General features: G+C 35.7%; 1 protein-coding gene across 1 annotated transcript in view; it reads left to right on the plus strand.

Moving 5' to 3' along the window:
- The window catches only part of ATG2B (autophagy related 2B), a 45,510-nt gene that overhangs the window by 15,959 nt on the left and 12,988 nt on the right, over nt 1-16,563 (plus strand). Inside the window, exons 15-32 of the mRNA XM_063160002.1 lie at nt 95-368; nt 1,494-1,599; nt 2,630-2,822; nt 3,009-3,151; nt 4,234-4,391; nt 4,608-4,780; nt 5,086-5,236; nt 6,068-6,267; nt 7,062-7,142; nt 8,801-8,907; nt 9,168-9,260; nt 10,067-10,137; nt 11,108-11,184; nt 11,419-11,589; nt 12,074-12,215; nt 12,997-13,199; nt 14,109-14,335; nt 14,976-15,084. Coding sequence (XP_063016072.1) covers nt 95-368; nt 1,494-1,599; nt 2,630-2,822; nt 3,009-3,151; nt 4,234-4,391; nt 4,608-4,780; nt 5,086-5,236; nt 6,068-6,267; nt 7,062-7,142; nt 8,801-8,907; nt 9,168-9,260; nt 10,067-10,137; nt 11,108-11,184; nt 11,419-11,589; nt 12,074-12,215; nt 12,997-13,199; nt 14,109-14,335; nt 14,976-15,084 — 2,679 coding nt within the window. The remainder of the gene's footprint in view (nt 1-94; nt 369-1,493; nt 1,600-2,629; nt 2,823-3,008; nt 3,152-4,233; nt 4,392-4,607; nt 4,781-5,085; nt 5,237-6,067; nt 6,268-7,061; nt 7,143-8,800; nt 8,908-9,167; nt 9,261-10,066; nt 10,138-11,107; nt 11,185-11,418; nt 11,590-12,073; nt 12,216-12,996; nt 13,200-14,108; nt 14,336-14,975; nt 15,085-16,563) is intronic.

A 16,563-nucleotide genomic window follows, 5' to 3' on the forward strand; every position in this document is an offset into this window, starting at 1 on the left:
CCCCATAGTCACTTTTAATGCTATTTTCTCTAATTCAAAGGGTTTTTTATTCACTCTGGTTTGTGTTTTGTTTTTTGTTGTTTGGTTCTTTTAGCATAAAGCCTTTGCTGAAGTTTTTCTGGATGATTCACATACTCCTGCAAACTGTAGAGTTTCAGTTCAAGTCACTGCCCCAGCATTAAAACTCTCTGTTCGCTTCCCAATCCCTGATCTACGGTCAGATCAGGAAAGAGGACCATGGTTCAAGAAATCACTTCAGAAGGAGATTCTTCATCTTGAATTTACAGATTTGGAATTTAAAACTGAATTTATAGGAGGGTCAACTCCAGAACAAGTTAAATTAGAGCTTACCTTTAAAGAGCTAACTGGTAAGAATGTTAGTATTCAGAAGTCCTTTTTTATTTTTCTAGGTACTGTGTAGTGAGAGAGAGGTCCTCTCATATGGAGTAACCCAGGGAGTGTCTTTCCACCTGAATTTTGGAGTAGATATGATATCTCTACTGTAATTTTGTGTTCTGTACTAAATACCAATGTAAGTCCAAACAATACTACTATGAGGAGAGGCTGTGTGTCCAGTTTGGGGCTCCTCAGTAAAAGAAAGACAAGGAGCTCCTGCAGAGGGTCCAATGGAGACCTCAAAGCTAATGAGGGGTCTGGAGCATCTTTAATATGATGAGAGGCTGCAGGAGCTGGGCCGGATCAGTCTGGAGAAGACTGAGAGGGAAATCTCATAATTATGTGAATATCTCAAAGACAGGTGTCAAGAGGATGGTGCCAGACTCTTCAGTGGTGCCCAGAGACAGGACAAGGAGCAATGGCCATAAACTGAAACACAAGAAGTTTCACATTAACATGAGGAAGGACTTCCATACATTGAGGGTGGCTGAGCACTGGAACTGGTGCCCAGGGAGGTCATGGAGTGTCCCAGGCCCACCTTGGACACACTCCTGTGTAACCTGCCCTGGTGACCCTGCCTTGGCAGAGGGGTTGGGCTAGGTAAATCCAGAGGTCCTTTTCAACCCTAAAAGTGCTGTGATGCCAGGACTGATTCCCTAAATAACTGTCATGGAAAAACTTTAATAATTTTATGCCTCTAATATCTTTCAAAGTAATAAATCTATGAGACTGATTTATATTGGCAATCTTCTCTGCTGTCTCATTTTGTGTACTTAATCAAGGCTGTGACAAAGTAGTGATGCTGTAAATGTAAATGCTGGTATCTATGCATTAGAAGTGTCTGATTTTCCAACTACTGCTAGCTAAAAATAATGTGAAATAATTTTTGTTTCTAAAAATTAATGTTAATTTTTTGGAAGAAGAGATGACAAAATTTGATTAATGTTAATTTTTTGGAAGAAGAGATGACTAAGTAGCTTAGTAAGTAGCATTGGCTAGTTATGCTTGTTTGACTCCAACTTGAGGAGTGAGTGGCTGACCTGAAGTTAGCACTTGTCATTCATCTGTTAATTTCTAAAAAATTTCTTTCTATTCAGGTTCATTTGAAGAAGATAATGCAGAAACACCAGTAAAATTTTTTCAGGTGTCAGGTGGCACAGATGGAGATATCACATCATCCTCAGACAATTTTGACTGGCCTCGGTAAAATAAATTTTCATGTTTTTAATGTGCATTGATTAAGTTCTTATGAAGAACAGTTGTTTTTCTAATTTTCATCCAGAATGCTTGTGTGGTAAATGATTGAAAATAATTAGCAAAGAAAGAGCATGTAACTATTAAAAAGACTCCAAGAATTTATAAAAAACCATGAAACTTCTACATTTATAATAATGCAATGTGGTTTTTATAGTACAACTTCTATATGGACTTTTTCTATATGGAGTAAATTTCCCTGAAAGTTAGATAAATGATTAGAGACTTGAAACTTTTTCCCATATTTTTTTTTTACTTTACCTTTTCTCCTGCATTCATGACTGAATACCAAACCACCCATCCTAGTTGAATTTTGCCTCAAAATAATATAAGGCATAAGAATAGTAAGAGTAATTACATTATGACTGAATTATTGCAGCTTATATCACATGCAAGGCAATACAGTGCTTCAGACTTACTGAAGACAAGGACCTGACAGCTGAAGCATGTAATAAGATATTTAAAGAGGCAGTTTTAGATTTGCTACAGAATTTGCTGTGTACATTGTTTGCCACAAAATTCAGTGGCTTTCTGACAGCAAGTTTATGGGGACATTTTTTCTTTTATAATGGCACAAATAAAATTTTCTATAACAGTGTTTACATGTATAATGCTACACCATACAGTAGAGAATTTTTAATAGCTGGTAATGTTCTAGTGAAACAAGTTTTATTTTGAGAGAGTGCTAGATTTTTGTTAGATCACCTAATGGAGTTGAAAAAAGCAGACACTTAAGGTTTTCTTTCACCTGATGGTACCATATCCCTTTGTGTGTGTAAGTTAGTTTTTTTCTTAGTAGTATTGATTTGGGTAATAAAATATGTTATTATCTAATAAAAAAGTCCCTGGAATTTTGAGTTATTTAGTTTATGTGTATTTAAAGGCAAGCCAGTAGAACTAGTGGACATGTGACAGAGCATAAATATAAACATTTTAAGCATCTCTAATTGCTTATTCTGCTTAACTTCTCCAATGTCAGGATTGTATTGAAAATAAACCCTCTGGCTGTGCACTCTATTCTGGAAAGGATAGCAGCTGAGGAGGAAGAAGGTGATAATAACTTTCAAGAGGAAGAAGAAGGAGGGTCTCATTCTTTGAAGGATGTCTGTGATATTAGAAGACCAGAGCCTTCTCCATTTTCTTCTCGTAGGGTCATGTTTGAAAATGAAGAGGTACTACAACATTTTGTTATTGCTTTGTGCTTATGATAGAGAAAATGAATACTGTCTCACTACTTTACATGCAACTTCTGGCTTCCACTTTTGGTTTTGTTTTGGGTTTTTTTTTGGTTTTTTTTTTTTTTTTTTTTAGTTGTGTTTTTTTTTATTTTAACTTAATTATTTTCTTTTTTCTTTCAGATGGTGATGCCAGGAGATATAGTTGAAATGACTGAGTTTCAGGATAAAACAATTAGCAATTCTCATTATGTACTGGAACTCACATTACCAAACATTCACTTAACACTACCAAACAAAAGCTTTTATGAAAAACTGTACAACAGGCAAGTATAATTGTTTTGCTTGGTTATCATGACCTGTACTCTCTGTTCTGTCTCACTTTTGATAAAAGCAATTGTCTAAGCAGGTATAGCAGGAACTCATTTGTACAGCTTATTTAAAAACACAAAGTGCTATATAAATATTTTTCCAAGTTAACATGACACCATTGTGTCATGCACCTGATCAGTGCTGTGGCAGCTGACTGCTAAGAAGTGTTTGGCAGATTTTGTGAACAAAGGGTGAAGCTAAATAGACTTTGGCTCTCAGTGAACACTTTGTTCAGATCTCTGTGCAGTGTTTCATTTTGCTCTAATCTTTCTGGTTTCTTCTTTAAACAGATTATTATACTTCAGAAACTTGCACTCAATTTTACTCTTCCCATCTAAAAATCTAGAGCTTGCAAGACAGTTAGAAAAAAAAAACCTAATCCAGTTTTGTAAGGCTCACAAAGGTTTATGAAAATGTAGAGAAAGCAAGCCAAATTTATAGATGGGTATTCGTTTATATCTGTTAGTTTGCTGTCTGAAAACCAGCAAAATACTACTAGATTGTTACTGTGCTGTGCAAATCTGCGAGAGAGATTGTGATCTATTTTAGTCTCTGATAGACATTACTTCCAGTATTTTCACTTCCAAAGTGACAAAGCAGAACCTTCCATTGAATATTTTGTTGTAATACTTATCTACTGAGTGTCTTTACCCTGACAGACACACTCACTTAAAATCAAAAGAATGAATGTTTCCTGCAACTTAGTTGAAAATTGATGTGATCAAAATAGGGGTTTCTCAACTCTTCCTGCCACCTACTGAGCAAATATATACCCACTTATAGAGTCTTTTGTGTCACCATCACATGTTAGACTTTGATGTGTGCATACCATAATTACAGAAGAGAAGTTACTTCCATTTTTTTATTGCTTTTACTAATGAATATATTATTGTTTTGTGCTCGTGAACTTTTTTTTCTCTGTTTATGGAATCTGGAATCTTATATAAAGTCTGCAAAGGAATTATGCTTGACTGACTTAATAGAAAATGGGAATATAGTCATATATTTTGTGTAATGATAAGGTATTTCTTCCTAGGATCAGCAATGATTTATTGTTGTGGGAACCCACAGCTCCATCTCCTGTAGAAACATTTGAAAACCTTTCTTATGGTGTTGGACTATCTGTGGCCAGCCAACTCATCAACACTTTCAGTAAAGACAGCTTCAGTCAATTTAAATCTGCAGTTCATTATGGTAATACACTTAATAAATCATCTAGAACTATAGTGCTTTAGAAGTGATTAAGATGTTAGTGGAAAGATTTTGTAAACTTATGGGAAAGCATAAACCAAGAAATAACGATAAGATAGATTACTGTTTAATTGGGTAAAATAAGTGTGAAATTGAATTGCATTGCCAGTGGAGAAACAGTGGCCTAGAGAATGAGTTGTACTTTATTTTGTCTATTAGATGATGAAAGTGGATCTGAGGAAGAAACACTACAGTATTATTCCACTGTTGATCCAAACTATCGTTCACGCAGAAGGAAAAAGCTTGACTCACAGAATAAGAACTCTCAGAGTTTTCTGTCTGTTCTGCTAAATGTGACACATGGATTAGTGTCAATATTCACAGATGTAAAGGTAAGGCACCGGGGCTGGAACAAGTTTTTTGTTGTTTTGACCATGGGTGGCCCCTTCATGCTGTAGGTACCTATCTGAAAGGAGGTCGTGTTTTTAACAGTAACTCTATAACCTTTATACTACTCTAACTAGGCAGTAATGCAACACAATATTTTGCAAATTCTGTGTACTTTGCTTCATGTGAGAATAACTGAAATGCAAGCAGGAAAACATGTATTGGTAGCAACTGTTGTGTTAGTTTAGACTGCCTAAATGCAGCCAACTGTCTGCAAACAATAATTTTATCATTTCTCTTCTTCCTTCAGCAGGATGATGGAAATACACTGGAAGGAAAATATGGTGAATTTTGGTTTGAGTTCAACGGTGGTTCCCTTTTCAGTGTGACTAAATATGAAGGTTTTGAGGACAGACACTATGTTTGTCTCCATTCTAGCAGCCTCAATTTATATCATCAAGGTAGGGATGGGATTGAGGTGGCTTTGGGGCTAAATTTGAAATTAACTAAGCTTGAAGCTTTTTAGGAAAAGACTGTATTTTTTTCTCTTTTCTCTCATAGTGTGTCATTTGGTACAATGAATATAATTTATTGCTAATGTTTCTAAATGCTACAGTAATGCAACTTCATTATAATTGTATTTAGTTAAAGTTTAGCTCCAACTTTCCAGACCACTGCTGGTATTTACAGATACTGTGATCCTTTGGCAAATTAGCTGTACAGCCTATTCTTTACTATGAAAATGCACTCTTCCTACATGTTACTGGTTGTTTAATTGAAAAAACTACAGGTTACCAGTGGCTGCTGTGTTTTTCCTCAGTAGCTAGTTGTCATCCACAGGTGAAGAATTTTGGCTGTGCAGTTTGTCAATGTCTGGTAGCCCCCATGTAGTTAAACATTTCAAGGTTTCCCCCTCAGATGCCTGGGAATCAGTGGTGGTCATGCTTCAGTGCAAGGCGTAGTTGTTGTTTGTTGAGACATTAGCCTGGCACTAGCTCATAAAATGGAGACACATGTTCTTCATGTAACCTGTAGGAGATTTCTGTCCTTTATTTCAACTTTGCTATTTTGTTGGGCAAATAAACTCAGTTCCTAATAGACGCATTGAAGATGATAGCTAGAGCTGTGGTTTTAAATATTGGATCACCCATAACCCTCCCTTCACAGTTCTCAGTTGTGCATGACTAACTTTGGTAATTAAAATAATTTTGTAGGCATGAAGCATAAAAAGGATTTTCCTTCACACTTCATCAGTGACAGCTTTGGTAATTCATTCCAAAATGTCTTTGCAGGTTTGGTAGATGGAGTTGTCCCTTCCTCTGAAGTACAACTGCCCAGCACAATACGTCCCCATTGGTTAGAGCCTACTATTTGTTTTTCTGAAGAGGATGGTCTTAGTAGGACTACTTCAGATGGTGTAGGAGTGGAAAGTCCCAGTATGCTGACTGTTGCAGTCAAAATCCAATCAGATAAAATAGAGAGCAATACAAAGGTTTGTGTCATTTGTACTTTTATAAGTTGAGTTATCTCAGTTATATGGAAGCATCTAGACATGGAGTTAGAAGGGTTACAGATGAAGAAGCCATATAGTTCTCAGACATTAATTTTCAAATTATAATGTTCTCTTATAATCTTTGTGTGGATTATAAAATTTAAGCAGCAGCTTAATTTACTAATTCTTCCAATGCTTCACTTTGCTGATCATGCTATTTTTTAACTGAATGCATTTTTTGAATAGTTGAAATTTTTTGTTTTTGTTGAGTTTCTGTTATCAAAATAGGCAAGAACAACTATAACACTGCAGTTAACTAGCAGTGTCATCTAATAGGCAGCCTTTGCTTACCTATTTGGAATGGGACTGTTAAATGACAGTAGCATTCATTAGTGTGGCTGAAAGAGGACCTCTTAGCTGGCATAGTGGTGACAAACAGGTTGGTTGAGTTATCTTAAGAAAGATTCTGCAGACCAGCAAAATGTTGTGGGTGTTCAGTTGTCTCACATGTGAACTACTTTAAGTTGATGCTCCTGGTACTCCTATTTCTGCTGAATCCCAGAGTGAATGTGCAGGCAGCCTTCCTTCCTACCACCACCACAAAACTGCCATTTCTGCAGTGTCCTGTTGCCAAAAGTATGATATTGTGTTATCCAGGGTTTCTGTATTGGAAGGCAGGGTTTTTCTAGACACCAGGAGATTGTTGGGTGCAGAAGGGTAACACAGTTTCATAATGTAGATGTGAAATAGTTACATGTTTCATGTAAGCCAAGTCATGCAACTTTGTTGTGCAGGAATTTCTGGTGGCTGTTGGACTGCGAGGAGCCACCCTTCAGCACCGTGTGTTGCCTTCAGGCTTAAGCTGGCATGAACAGGTCAGGCTGCTACTGTTTTCTTGATTACATCTTCAATTTCAGTCTCATTGCCTTAACTATCAAACTAAATCTTGATTGAAAATCTTGACGTTAGGCTGTGCTTTATTATCATACTCTGCTCATGAAAGTGTTGCTCTTTCTTTCCTGTTTCTCTTTGAGACCATTGACAGATGATAATCTTACTTTTAAATGATTTCTTGTCTATTCACTTGGTACTGTTCCTCCCATCATCCTAACTTTCTGTCCATTACATGTGAGGGAGGTCTTGGCAGGGTTTACTTCATTCTGTTGGGGTTTGGGTTTTGGGTTTTGTTTAAAATTCAGATAAAAAAATCTCAGTAGTGCAATACTATTCAAGTACTTAAATAATCCTTAAGTTAAACATATCCTCAAAAGAAGCAAACTTGCAGTTCTGAAAGCATTTCTGAATTTTTCCTTTCTGCTCACTTTATCCCTCAAGTCTCATTTCTCAGTTGTATATTTCCTGTTTTGTATTGCTGAAAAAGCAGTACTGGAGGACTTCAGGGAGGCAGTGAGCAGCAGTTTACACAAACACTTCTGAATGAGAAGGGTTGTTGTCATAGGTGTGGATGCAGAGGTAGAGCAGAGCAGAAAGGGCTGGAGCCCCTTGATCTGTGTGTGTGCACAAGGCAAAACACACCATTAGCACAGGAGCAGTGTCATTGCCTGTCCCTGCCCCATACTGGATTACAGACAGCAACCCTTGACACTCAGTCTGCTCCTGTTCATCCTCCAGTCTGTATAATATACTGATTTTTACATGCATTGTTACTGTGTAACTTTGTGGAGCTGAACTTGGGGCTTTGGACTCTGCTGTGCCCTTATTTTCTCCTCAGTATAATATTCCCATGGTTTGTGTAGCCTGCTTTACACCATGTTGCTTCTTTGCTTTGTGAAATTTTTCTCAAGTAACATTTCCAAGTGCATCACAGGCAATCTTTTTTGAAGGGGGAGGGATCAAATAAAAATTGTCCAAAAAGGTAGTTAAAAGAAAAAATCAAAAGACTAGCAGTGATGGTATACCCCAGGCCTGGAATATTTTAAGAACTTCTATAATGTAACATATTCAAGAGGGAACTATGACAGATGTTACAGAGGAGGATAGAAGCTATTTTTATGTGGCAGTACATGAAAAAGCTGTTTATACAATGAAGGTGCACATGGTTATGAGTGTATTTCCCATATCCAACCCTTAAGAAAGACTTGAAGGAAGATACCTTGAGCAATGTAGAATTAACTAAAAGTTAACTTTTCAGAGAGAGCAAGGAAAATACAAACACTGTAATAACAGCTACAAAGAGGGCTGAATAAGACTGTATTTGGGCAGTGTCTTAAAAATGCATTGTGAAGCTTTGTTACAAGGAGCCACTTGAGTGTATGTGGATTGGTCTTTTCCATACCTTTGAAGCTGCAGTTTTTATGGGGTTTTTTTGTGTTGTTTACATTCCGTGCTTCTCTCTAATAAGATATTGAGTAAGCATCTTTAAATATCTGAGGCTGTTCACACCTTTTCCTTCTACTAATCTAACATTTTATTGTCGTACCTGTTAGAGATTTTCCTTTTTGCTCTTTTGTGATGTGCAGTTGTTTGTTAATTTAACAGATATTGAAGTATGAATATTTTTTGTGATTTTTAGATTTTATATTTTTTGAATATTTCTGATGAGCCTGTTCTGGGATATAGTCCTCCAGCTACAGTTACAACTTTTCATGTGCATCTGTGGAGTTGTGCTCTTGATTACAGGTAAGTAAAATGTAAGTGTGTCACTTGACACTGCAGCTGTATACTTACTCTTTAGGAATGTTCAAATTTGCATACTATAAATAATAGTTATTTAGGCACTTTTGGAAAAAATACTTAACAGACATCCTTTAACTAGAAGGAATTTAAAGTAGAATATGACTTACCTAGGTCTGGGAAGATGGAGTTAGGTAATCTGTAAGGCTTTGAGTGAACTTCAAATAGGTACAGAACACTAATTTGTTTTTCCAATTTGTTATTAGGCCCTTGTTTTTGCCAGTCAGATCTCTCCTTACTGTTGAAACCTTCAGCATTTCCAGTAGTGTTGCAGTAGATAAATCCTCTTCTACTCTCAGGTATGATTTAAATTATTATGAATCATGTAAGCTCCTGTAAAACTTGTAATGCCTGTCTGCTTTTTTGACCTCGGAAGCTTTCATGTTGTATAAATGATCACACTGGTTTCCGGCTTTTGAAATACACTTTGCTCACATGTAATTCTTCTGTTTTATTAGGTTAAAGAATTTTGTTTATATATACTTTTTAGTTGGATTGCTTCCTTTAAAAACAAGCAATTCTGCATTTTTAATAAGATTGCAATGTCCTGAAATGAAGTTATGTCTATTTTATGGATTAGTAAGACCTTAAAATTTCTTATAATTTGTTACTTGGCAACAGTATTTTAATTAATTGAATATTTAATGACTAATGAAAATATCTGTAACTTCTAATAATTTTCTTGCAACTTCAGTTGAATATTCATTCTGTTTTACCTGTTCTGTTGTGAAATATCTACCAATTTGATTATTTTTATTGATAAAACCTTTTAAGTGATCTTTGAAACAAATGTTCTGTTAACTTTATGTAGAGAAAAAAGACAGAAATAAGTGTTAAGGCTTAAGGCCTTATTTCTTATTCTAGGTAGAATCAAATATATAAATTGAAACGTAAAAAATATGGAATTAGCAATGGGGAAAATATCTTACAATGGTTAATTGTCAATAGATTTGAAAATTATGAAAGGCTAAAGTGAAGAGTTTGAATTTAGGATATGCTTGGTATATTTGTGTTTTTAAATATTTTTTATATACTAATTTCTTTTGGCTTACTAATTGCACAGCATTTCTCTAAGCATTTTTATTTCACCTTGTTTTTGTCTCAGGATAATTTTAGATGAAGCTGCTTTGCATTTGTCTGATAAGTGCAACACTGTCATGGTGAACCTCCATAGAGGTAAGTAAGTTTTAGATGTGACTAATCAATTACAGAGCCTAAAGAAACAAAATTACAGGCATATTCAGCATATATAAAGGTTATGTAAGAAGAGGACTGAGAAGATAAGAAGCCACAAGTAGACCATGAGAGAATAGTGCAATCTTGATAAAAATCTGAGTGCTCTGGTTTGGATTTTTTGTGAATCCAGAAGTCAGAGAAGAGCACCTTGCAATTCCTCTGGTATCATGTTACAATTTATTAATGGGTATTTGAAAAAGCCTATGTTTAAAAATCTGGAGTTTCACAGAAAGAAATTTTTGTAGAAAAGAGACCTCATGAGATATAAAAGGTTGAACTTGAAAGGTGCTATATGGCAGAGAGTTGTAGGTTCTGAAAAGAATCATACCAGCTGGATTGCCCTCGTTGAAATAATAAGAACCTTTAAGGACTGAGGAACTTGAATCAATATTTACTAAATGAGTTGGAGAAATAATGAAACCTTGGGCCCACAAACGTGTATTTAGCTTAGGTAAGAGATCTCTAGTAGGGGGCACAGTAAAGGTTTGCCTGTTTTGTTTAAATAACAAAAGAGGACAAATAAGTTATTCATGGCACTGAAAGATTAGTACAGTATGAACATGTGTTCTCTCTCACTTCAGCTAAAAACTGATAGAATGTGTAGTCATTCAGCTTCTGTGTGCCTTGGTTTCTCTAACTCACGCAGATGGGATGAAGGTAAATATCTTAAAAGATTACACTGCACACAGATGTGGTAGTGGGAGTGATACATTGGACTGAAAAGGTTCAAGTTCTTTATTTGAGTGGATGAAACTTGAACTCCGAAAGTAATCCTCATAAAAGAAGGAAATGCAGAGATATGAAAGGCTTTGATTCCTTTACAGCTCATGCTAGTTTTAATGGGTTTAGAACTGTACATATATAGGGTTTTGCTATTTTCTTAGTAATATTTAAAATTATCATATTTCAGATTATGTTCGTGTTATGGATATGGGACTGCTGGAACTAACTATTACAACAGTAAAATCTGATTCTGAGGCAGAAAGAGTAAGTATTTAATCACTAACAAAATAAAATGTAAAATCTTCATGAGAGATTGTGATTTGAAAATTAGTTTATTGTACTTAAAATCAAAGAAGATTTTCCAGTTTACTTGTATTTTTTAACTCATTTTTTGACTAGTTAAGTAAAATAATTGAAAAATAGCTGTGTATATGTCATTTTTATGGAACTTCAGGATAATTTGAAGTTTATTGTTGTTTTTTCATTGTTGCTATCTAGACTAAACCTCGTTTTGAGCTGCACTGTTCCAGTGATGTAATCCATATCCGTACCTGCTCTGATTCGTGTGCTGCACTAATGAATCTCATCCAATATATTGCAAGTTATGGTGATTTACATCCACCTGCTAAGACAGAGGTTAAACGTGGAGTTAGCAAGCCAAAAATGAAGGTATTAGAATGGCAAAATGATAGCAGCTTAACTTTCTGATTCTTGGTAATATATTTTATTTTAATCCCTCTTCTATTTACAAATAATATGAGATTTTTGCAAAGAAATTGTATCAAATTGTACCAATTGTATCTAATTTAAAATATATTTCAGAGTTAAAATAGTATTTTTTTCCTGTTTTGGTCACTAAATATTTCAAAACACTAGGCTGTTTACCTCTTGTACTTTATTCTTATCTAAAGAAGAAAATTCCAGGACATACATGAGCTGTCCAGGTACTCTGACCTAAATACCCTTAACCATAATGTTCTAACCTACTTTATGAATGAATCACCCAGCTTGGTGTTTCAGATCACTTGAGTATTTAACAAGTTAATGTGTTTTTTCTCACAGTTTAAGAGCTGTGAAGCAAGCTGTTCTAACAAAATCTTTTTTGACATTTGTTGTTTTTGAGATGTAACTATGTATAGTTCCTCTCCTACAGGTAGAGACCTTTAGCCAACCATCTTCCCACGGACCAGGCCTTGCTGAGTCAGAGCAGCAGATTTTACGGGATTTGATGAGTGATGCCATGGAAGAAATTGAGACTCAACAGACTGCTTCTGCCATCAAGCAAGAGTCTAATGGTGAGAATCCCCTGAAGGCATACCCCTGCATATAAAGTACAACTTTTCTGGAAAGAAAGTGGGATTGAAAGCTTTGTGTATGTAGAGATGCTGCAGTAAGAATGGGAGCAGGTACTTAGGATGTCTGAAGTCTTCAAACTATGGAACAGATTCTTGCTTTTAATAATAGTAATGCAGAAGTACTTTGAGATTCTAGTCAAAAATATACATTACTGAGCTACTGAAAGCAGCAGGGAAAAAATCTGTCTCTGGGACTCTGTCAAGACCCCAAATTCTGTAGGAGTACAAGTTAGTGTGCAGGAATAAAGACCTCTCTTCTGGATGTGAGAGAGGTCCAGGAAGAAGATACAGTTTCAAGGCACAGGAAGAACTTTTTAGCTATAAAGAATTTTTTCAATTAGCATATAAAATCAACTACCTTTTTCTATCACAGGATTATGGCTTCTGTATCATGGCTAGAGTGTAATTCAGTTTTAAATTTGATAAGGATTTTGTACTGCAAGTAGATATCCATTACTATTTCCATGATCTCTGTTCATTTTTTCTGTGGTAGAGGGTGAGCAGTCTCTGTGGTACTGAAAGGTTTTGATTCTGTGGTCTTACTACCAGAATAAGAAACTTGAGAATTGTATATTATTTATAGTATGAATTGATTCAAGATATAATGAGCAAATTTCCTTGATATAATTGAAGTAGCAAACATGAGTTTACCTAATTTTCATATTTCGTAAGGATTTTTCCATTGAAACATGTTTTTTCTCCACTCTCCTTCAACTCCCAGGAGTTTTAGATGACAAATCTCAAACTCAGGAGCCATCTTGCTCAGATCTCTTCCTGTTTCCAGATGAAAGTGGAAATGTCTCACAAGAGCCAAGTCCCACTTATGCTTCATTTACTCATCACCTGATAAGTGAGGCCATGGGAGATGTACCAGCAGAAAGTGATGATTTCTGCATTCTTTTTGCACCTAAAGTTGCTGTTGCTGTAAGATCCTTTGAAAATTACTAAAAAAAATCCATATATAAACTGAATTAGAGAAAAGCTTATGTAAAGCCTGGGTAAATAAGATATCATAGATTTCTGTGATTGCTTAGTGATGCTTTTCTGTTTGGAGGGAATTCATGCATTGTTGCTTTTAGGAATGAGAGCAAGTATTTTCAAATAGATATGATTTTTCTGTATCTCAGCACTGTGTAATTGTTCTCTCATCTGGGTGTTACATTAAACATTGGCAGTTTTCCTACATCTTAGTCATGTTTAATCATTGTCATATCAACTTAAAATAATGGCATAATTACAAAAAAAAAGTGTTAAGCAAAAACCAGCATTTATCAAAACAGCAGCTTTGCACATCTTCTAATCTTTTGTTCGTTTCTCTTAATCTAAGCTCTCAATGTTTCTAAGGATCTAAAATCCTTGCCAAACCTCAGACGTAAATTTTTGTGTCACTTTACACCAATGTCTGGCCTCTGCATGTTGTCTGGTGGTATTCTTCCTAATAGACAGAAGCAGTTCTTTGGTCCCTGATTAGAAGCTGCATTTTCCCAGTTATAGTTGAGCTTGTTTGTTTCCAGAAGTGCTAATAGGGTGGCCTGGGCTCCTCTGTGGTTTTCTGCTTGCTTTCAACTAGTACTTGGTTTTGTTTATAGTTTGGGTGGGGAAGTTTTTTGTTTTGCTTTGGGGTTTTTTATTGCTGTTTTTAACTACTTCACAGGTTCTACTTTTTTTCATATGCTTTTGTCTGTAGTTTGTAAGAAACATTTCTAAACTGATCATGTGTTGTATAAGCTTTAGAAGACAATACAGAAAATTTTCCTTTTCATAGGAAGGAATTGGACATCTCAGTAAAGATGATCTCACCTTCTCAATGCTATATGTTTTTTTTTTAATTAGGAAAAAGAGGAAGAGCCAGTTATAAAAATAATGGTTGATGATGCAATTATCATAAAGGAAAATCATTTCAGTCAACCTATTAAAAAAACGGATACAAGCAAAGCTCCACTTCATTTTCCTGTTCCTCTGGTACGCTATGTTGTAAAGGAAATATCTCTTATTTGGCATCTTTATGGTGGAAGGGATTTTGGGGCTGCACCACCAACCTCTCCAGCTAAAAGTTTCATGTAAGTGTTTCATCTAATTATGTGGATTAGAAAATTCAGAAATACTTTCTTTTCTTTTGATATGGAGGAATCTTATTGTTCAATCACAAGTCTCCCTTGCTTGCTTCTTGGCTCTCTTCTCACAAGGAATCAATCATAGAATGATTTGGGTTGGGAGGGATCTTAAAGATCATCCAGATCATCCAGATTCTCACTCAGTTCCACTCCACAGAGTGTATTTTTCCTGTGTCTTAACCTGGACAAGCTTGGTTTGATTTTGCTGATTTTTAGAGGGGGGTGGGGGGATGGATTTTGTTTTAGGGTAATATTTGTAGTCAAATTTTCCTAAAGAGATCAAGACTTAAGGAGCATAAGTGTAAGATTTACAGGATATCATGTGAGCTAGAGAATAAAATTATTACAGCCAAAACTAAGGAAATGTTTTATGAATGTTAATTTGTTATTGGGATACATGCACCTGGCATTCTGCTTAGATGTATTTTACTTGAACAAAAAGAAATTACTTGCTTAACAGTAATGTAATTTCAGTTTTTTGTAATATAATTAAAATAGTAAGAACTTACATCTAGTGTATTTAGTTTTAGATTAACAGTGAGATAACTTTAATATGCAAAAGTATTTTTCCTTTTAATTTCCCCAGAAGTCCCCACAGTTCTCCTTCTCATACACCAACAAGGCATGGACGGAATACAGCATGTGGAGGAAGAGGAAGAAACCCAGACTTCCTAATGGAAATACAATTAAGCAAGGTGAGTAACAGAAACAGCTTCAGCCATGACTGTCTGTGTGGATATCTTTACATGTTATACTCCTTTGATAACAACTTTCCATTAGAGTTCAGTTATATTTCTTTCAACAGTGTCTACATGTAAGCAATTACTTTGCTGGTGATGAATGTAGAATTTGTTCAACAAATTAATATTAGCATAAAATTTTTTTCTGAATAAGCTTGTTTCTAAAGATGGAGGATATCCATCACAATGTTCTTAAAAGCTTTTGTTTATTATAACCCAGTTTTGCAACTGCTGTTCTGTGTTCCTCTCTTTAGTTCCATTCTGAATAGGTATCCATGTTATGAAATTAGGTGTTCTAACAAAATAAGCAAGACATAGATATTTTGAGAATATTCAGTGTATCAATTTGATAATTGGGTATGAAATAACCTCTACTTGTATCAGAGTATTGTTTCTGTGTTTCTCCTAACATATTTAGCATCCTTCAGGCTTAAGTATCTTAGCTGTTTTTAGGCTGTGCTTAGCTCTAACATAGGAACTAGATGCTTTTTTCTGGTGCTGTGAATAATATTGGCAAGGAGTTAAACATATTTCATGTTAAATGGATCAATAACAGAATCTTTTTAAAATAAGATGTTTTCAAACATTTCCATAAACATGAAAGGCATTACATAAAAATGAAGGCCTTTCTATAGTCTATGTGCATTTCTGAGACCTAAAATTCATCCCATTAACAGCTCAAGCTTGCCAGAAATATGTAATGCTTAGGGTAGCATTTTCTAGAAAAAACATGACATTGCAATAAACAAAAGGAGAAAGGGAAGCATTTAATATTCCACCCTGAAAACTTCATATGTAGAATGATAGCTGTCTCTCAATCTTCAGATATTTTATGAGAGTTGGTGTTAACACTGAAGCAGTATAAAGATTTTTTCCACTACTTGCACCCCTAACTTGGTACACGGCTGGGCAGTAGCGTTTAAAGCAATGAAGGAGAATGAAAGGTGTCGCAGACGGTGTTGCCTTGGGGCTCAGCGCGGGGCCGGCAGGGGCCGCTGCCGCTCTCTGTGCGCGCCCAGCAGCGTTCGCTGCCGGCCGCGGTGCGCGGGCTCTGGGGAGCAGGGGGTGATGGTCTGTGCCTCACCGCAGCTGGACGTGAGAGCTGCATAACTTAAAATTGAAGAAAAATGCTGAATTAGCTTTATATGGAGTCACTTGAGAAGTCAGTTGGTTGGGAAAAAACATTTTTTTTCTTAAGTAAGAGGGTGCAAGATTCAAGAACTGGAAGTTTGTCTGGTACGGGCTTCACCATGAAGTAAGAAATATGTCAGGATTGAGAGGAAATAGCTGAGTCAATTTAAAAAAAACAGTGGAATTCATTCCCTGTCTTATGGCAGTAAGATTTCCTTATCAAAGGGTCAGTACTCTTTGTTTTGCCTTGAATTTGCATGCTAAAATGCAAATAATTATGCAACTAGAAGTTGGAAGATTTCT

This window comes from Melospiza melodia, chromosome 6 (genome assembly GCF_035770615.1).
Source record: "Melospiza melodia melodia isolate bMelMel2 chromosome 6, bMelMel2.pri, whole genome shotgun sequence".
Lineage (NCBI taxonomy): Eukaryota > Metazoa > Chordata > Aves > Passeriformes > Passerellidae > Melospiza > Melospiza melodia.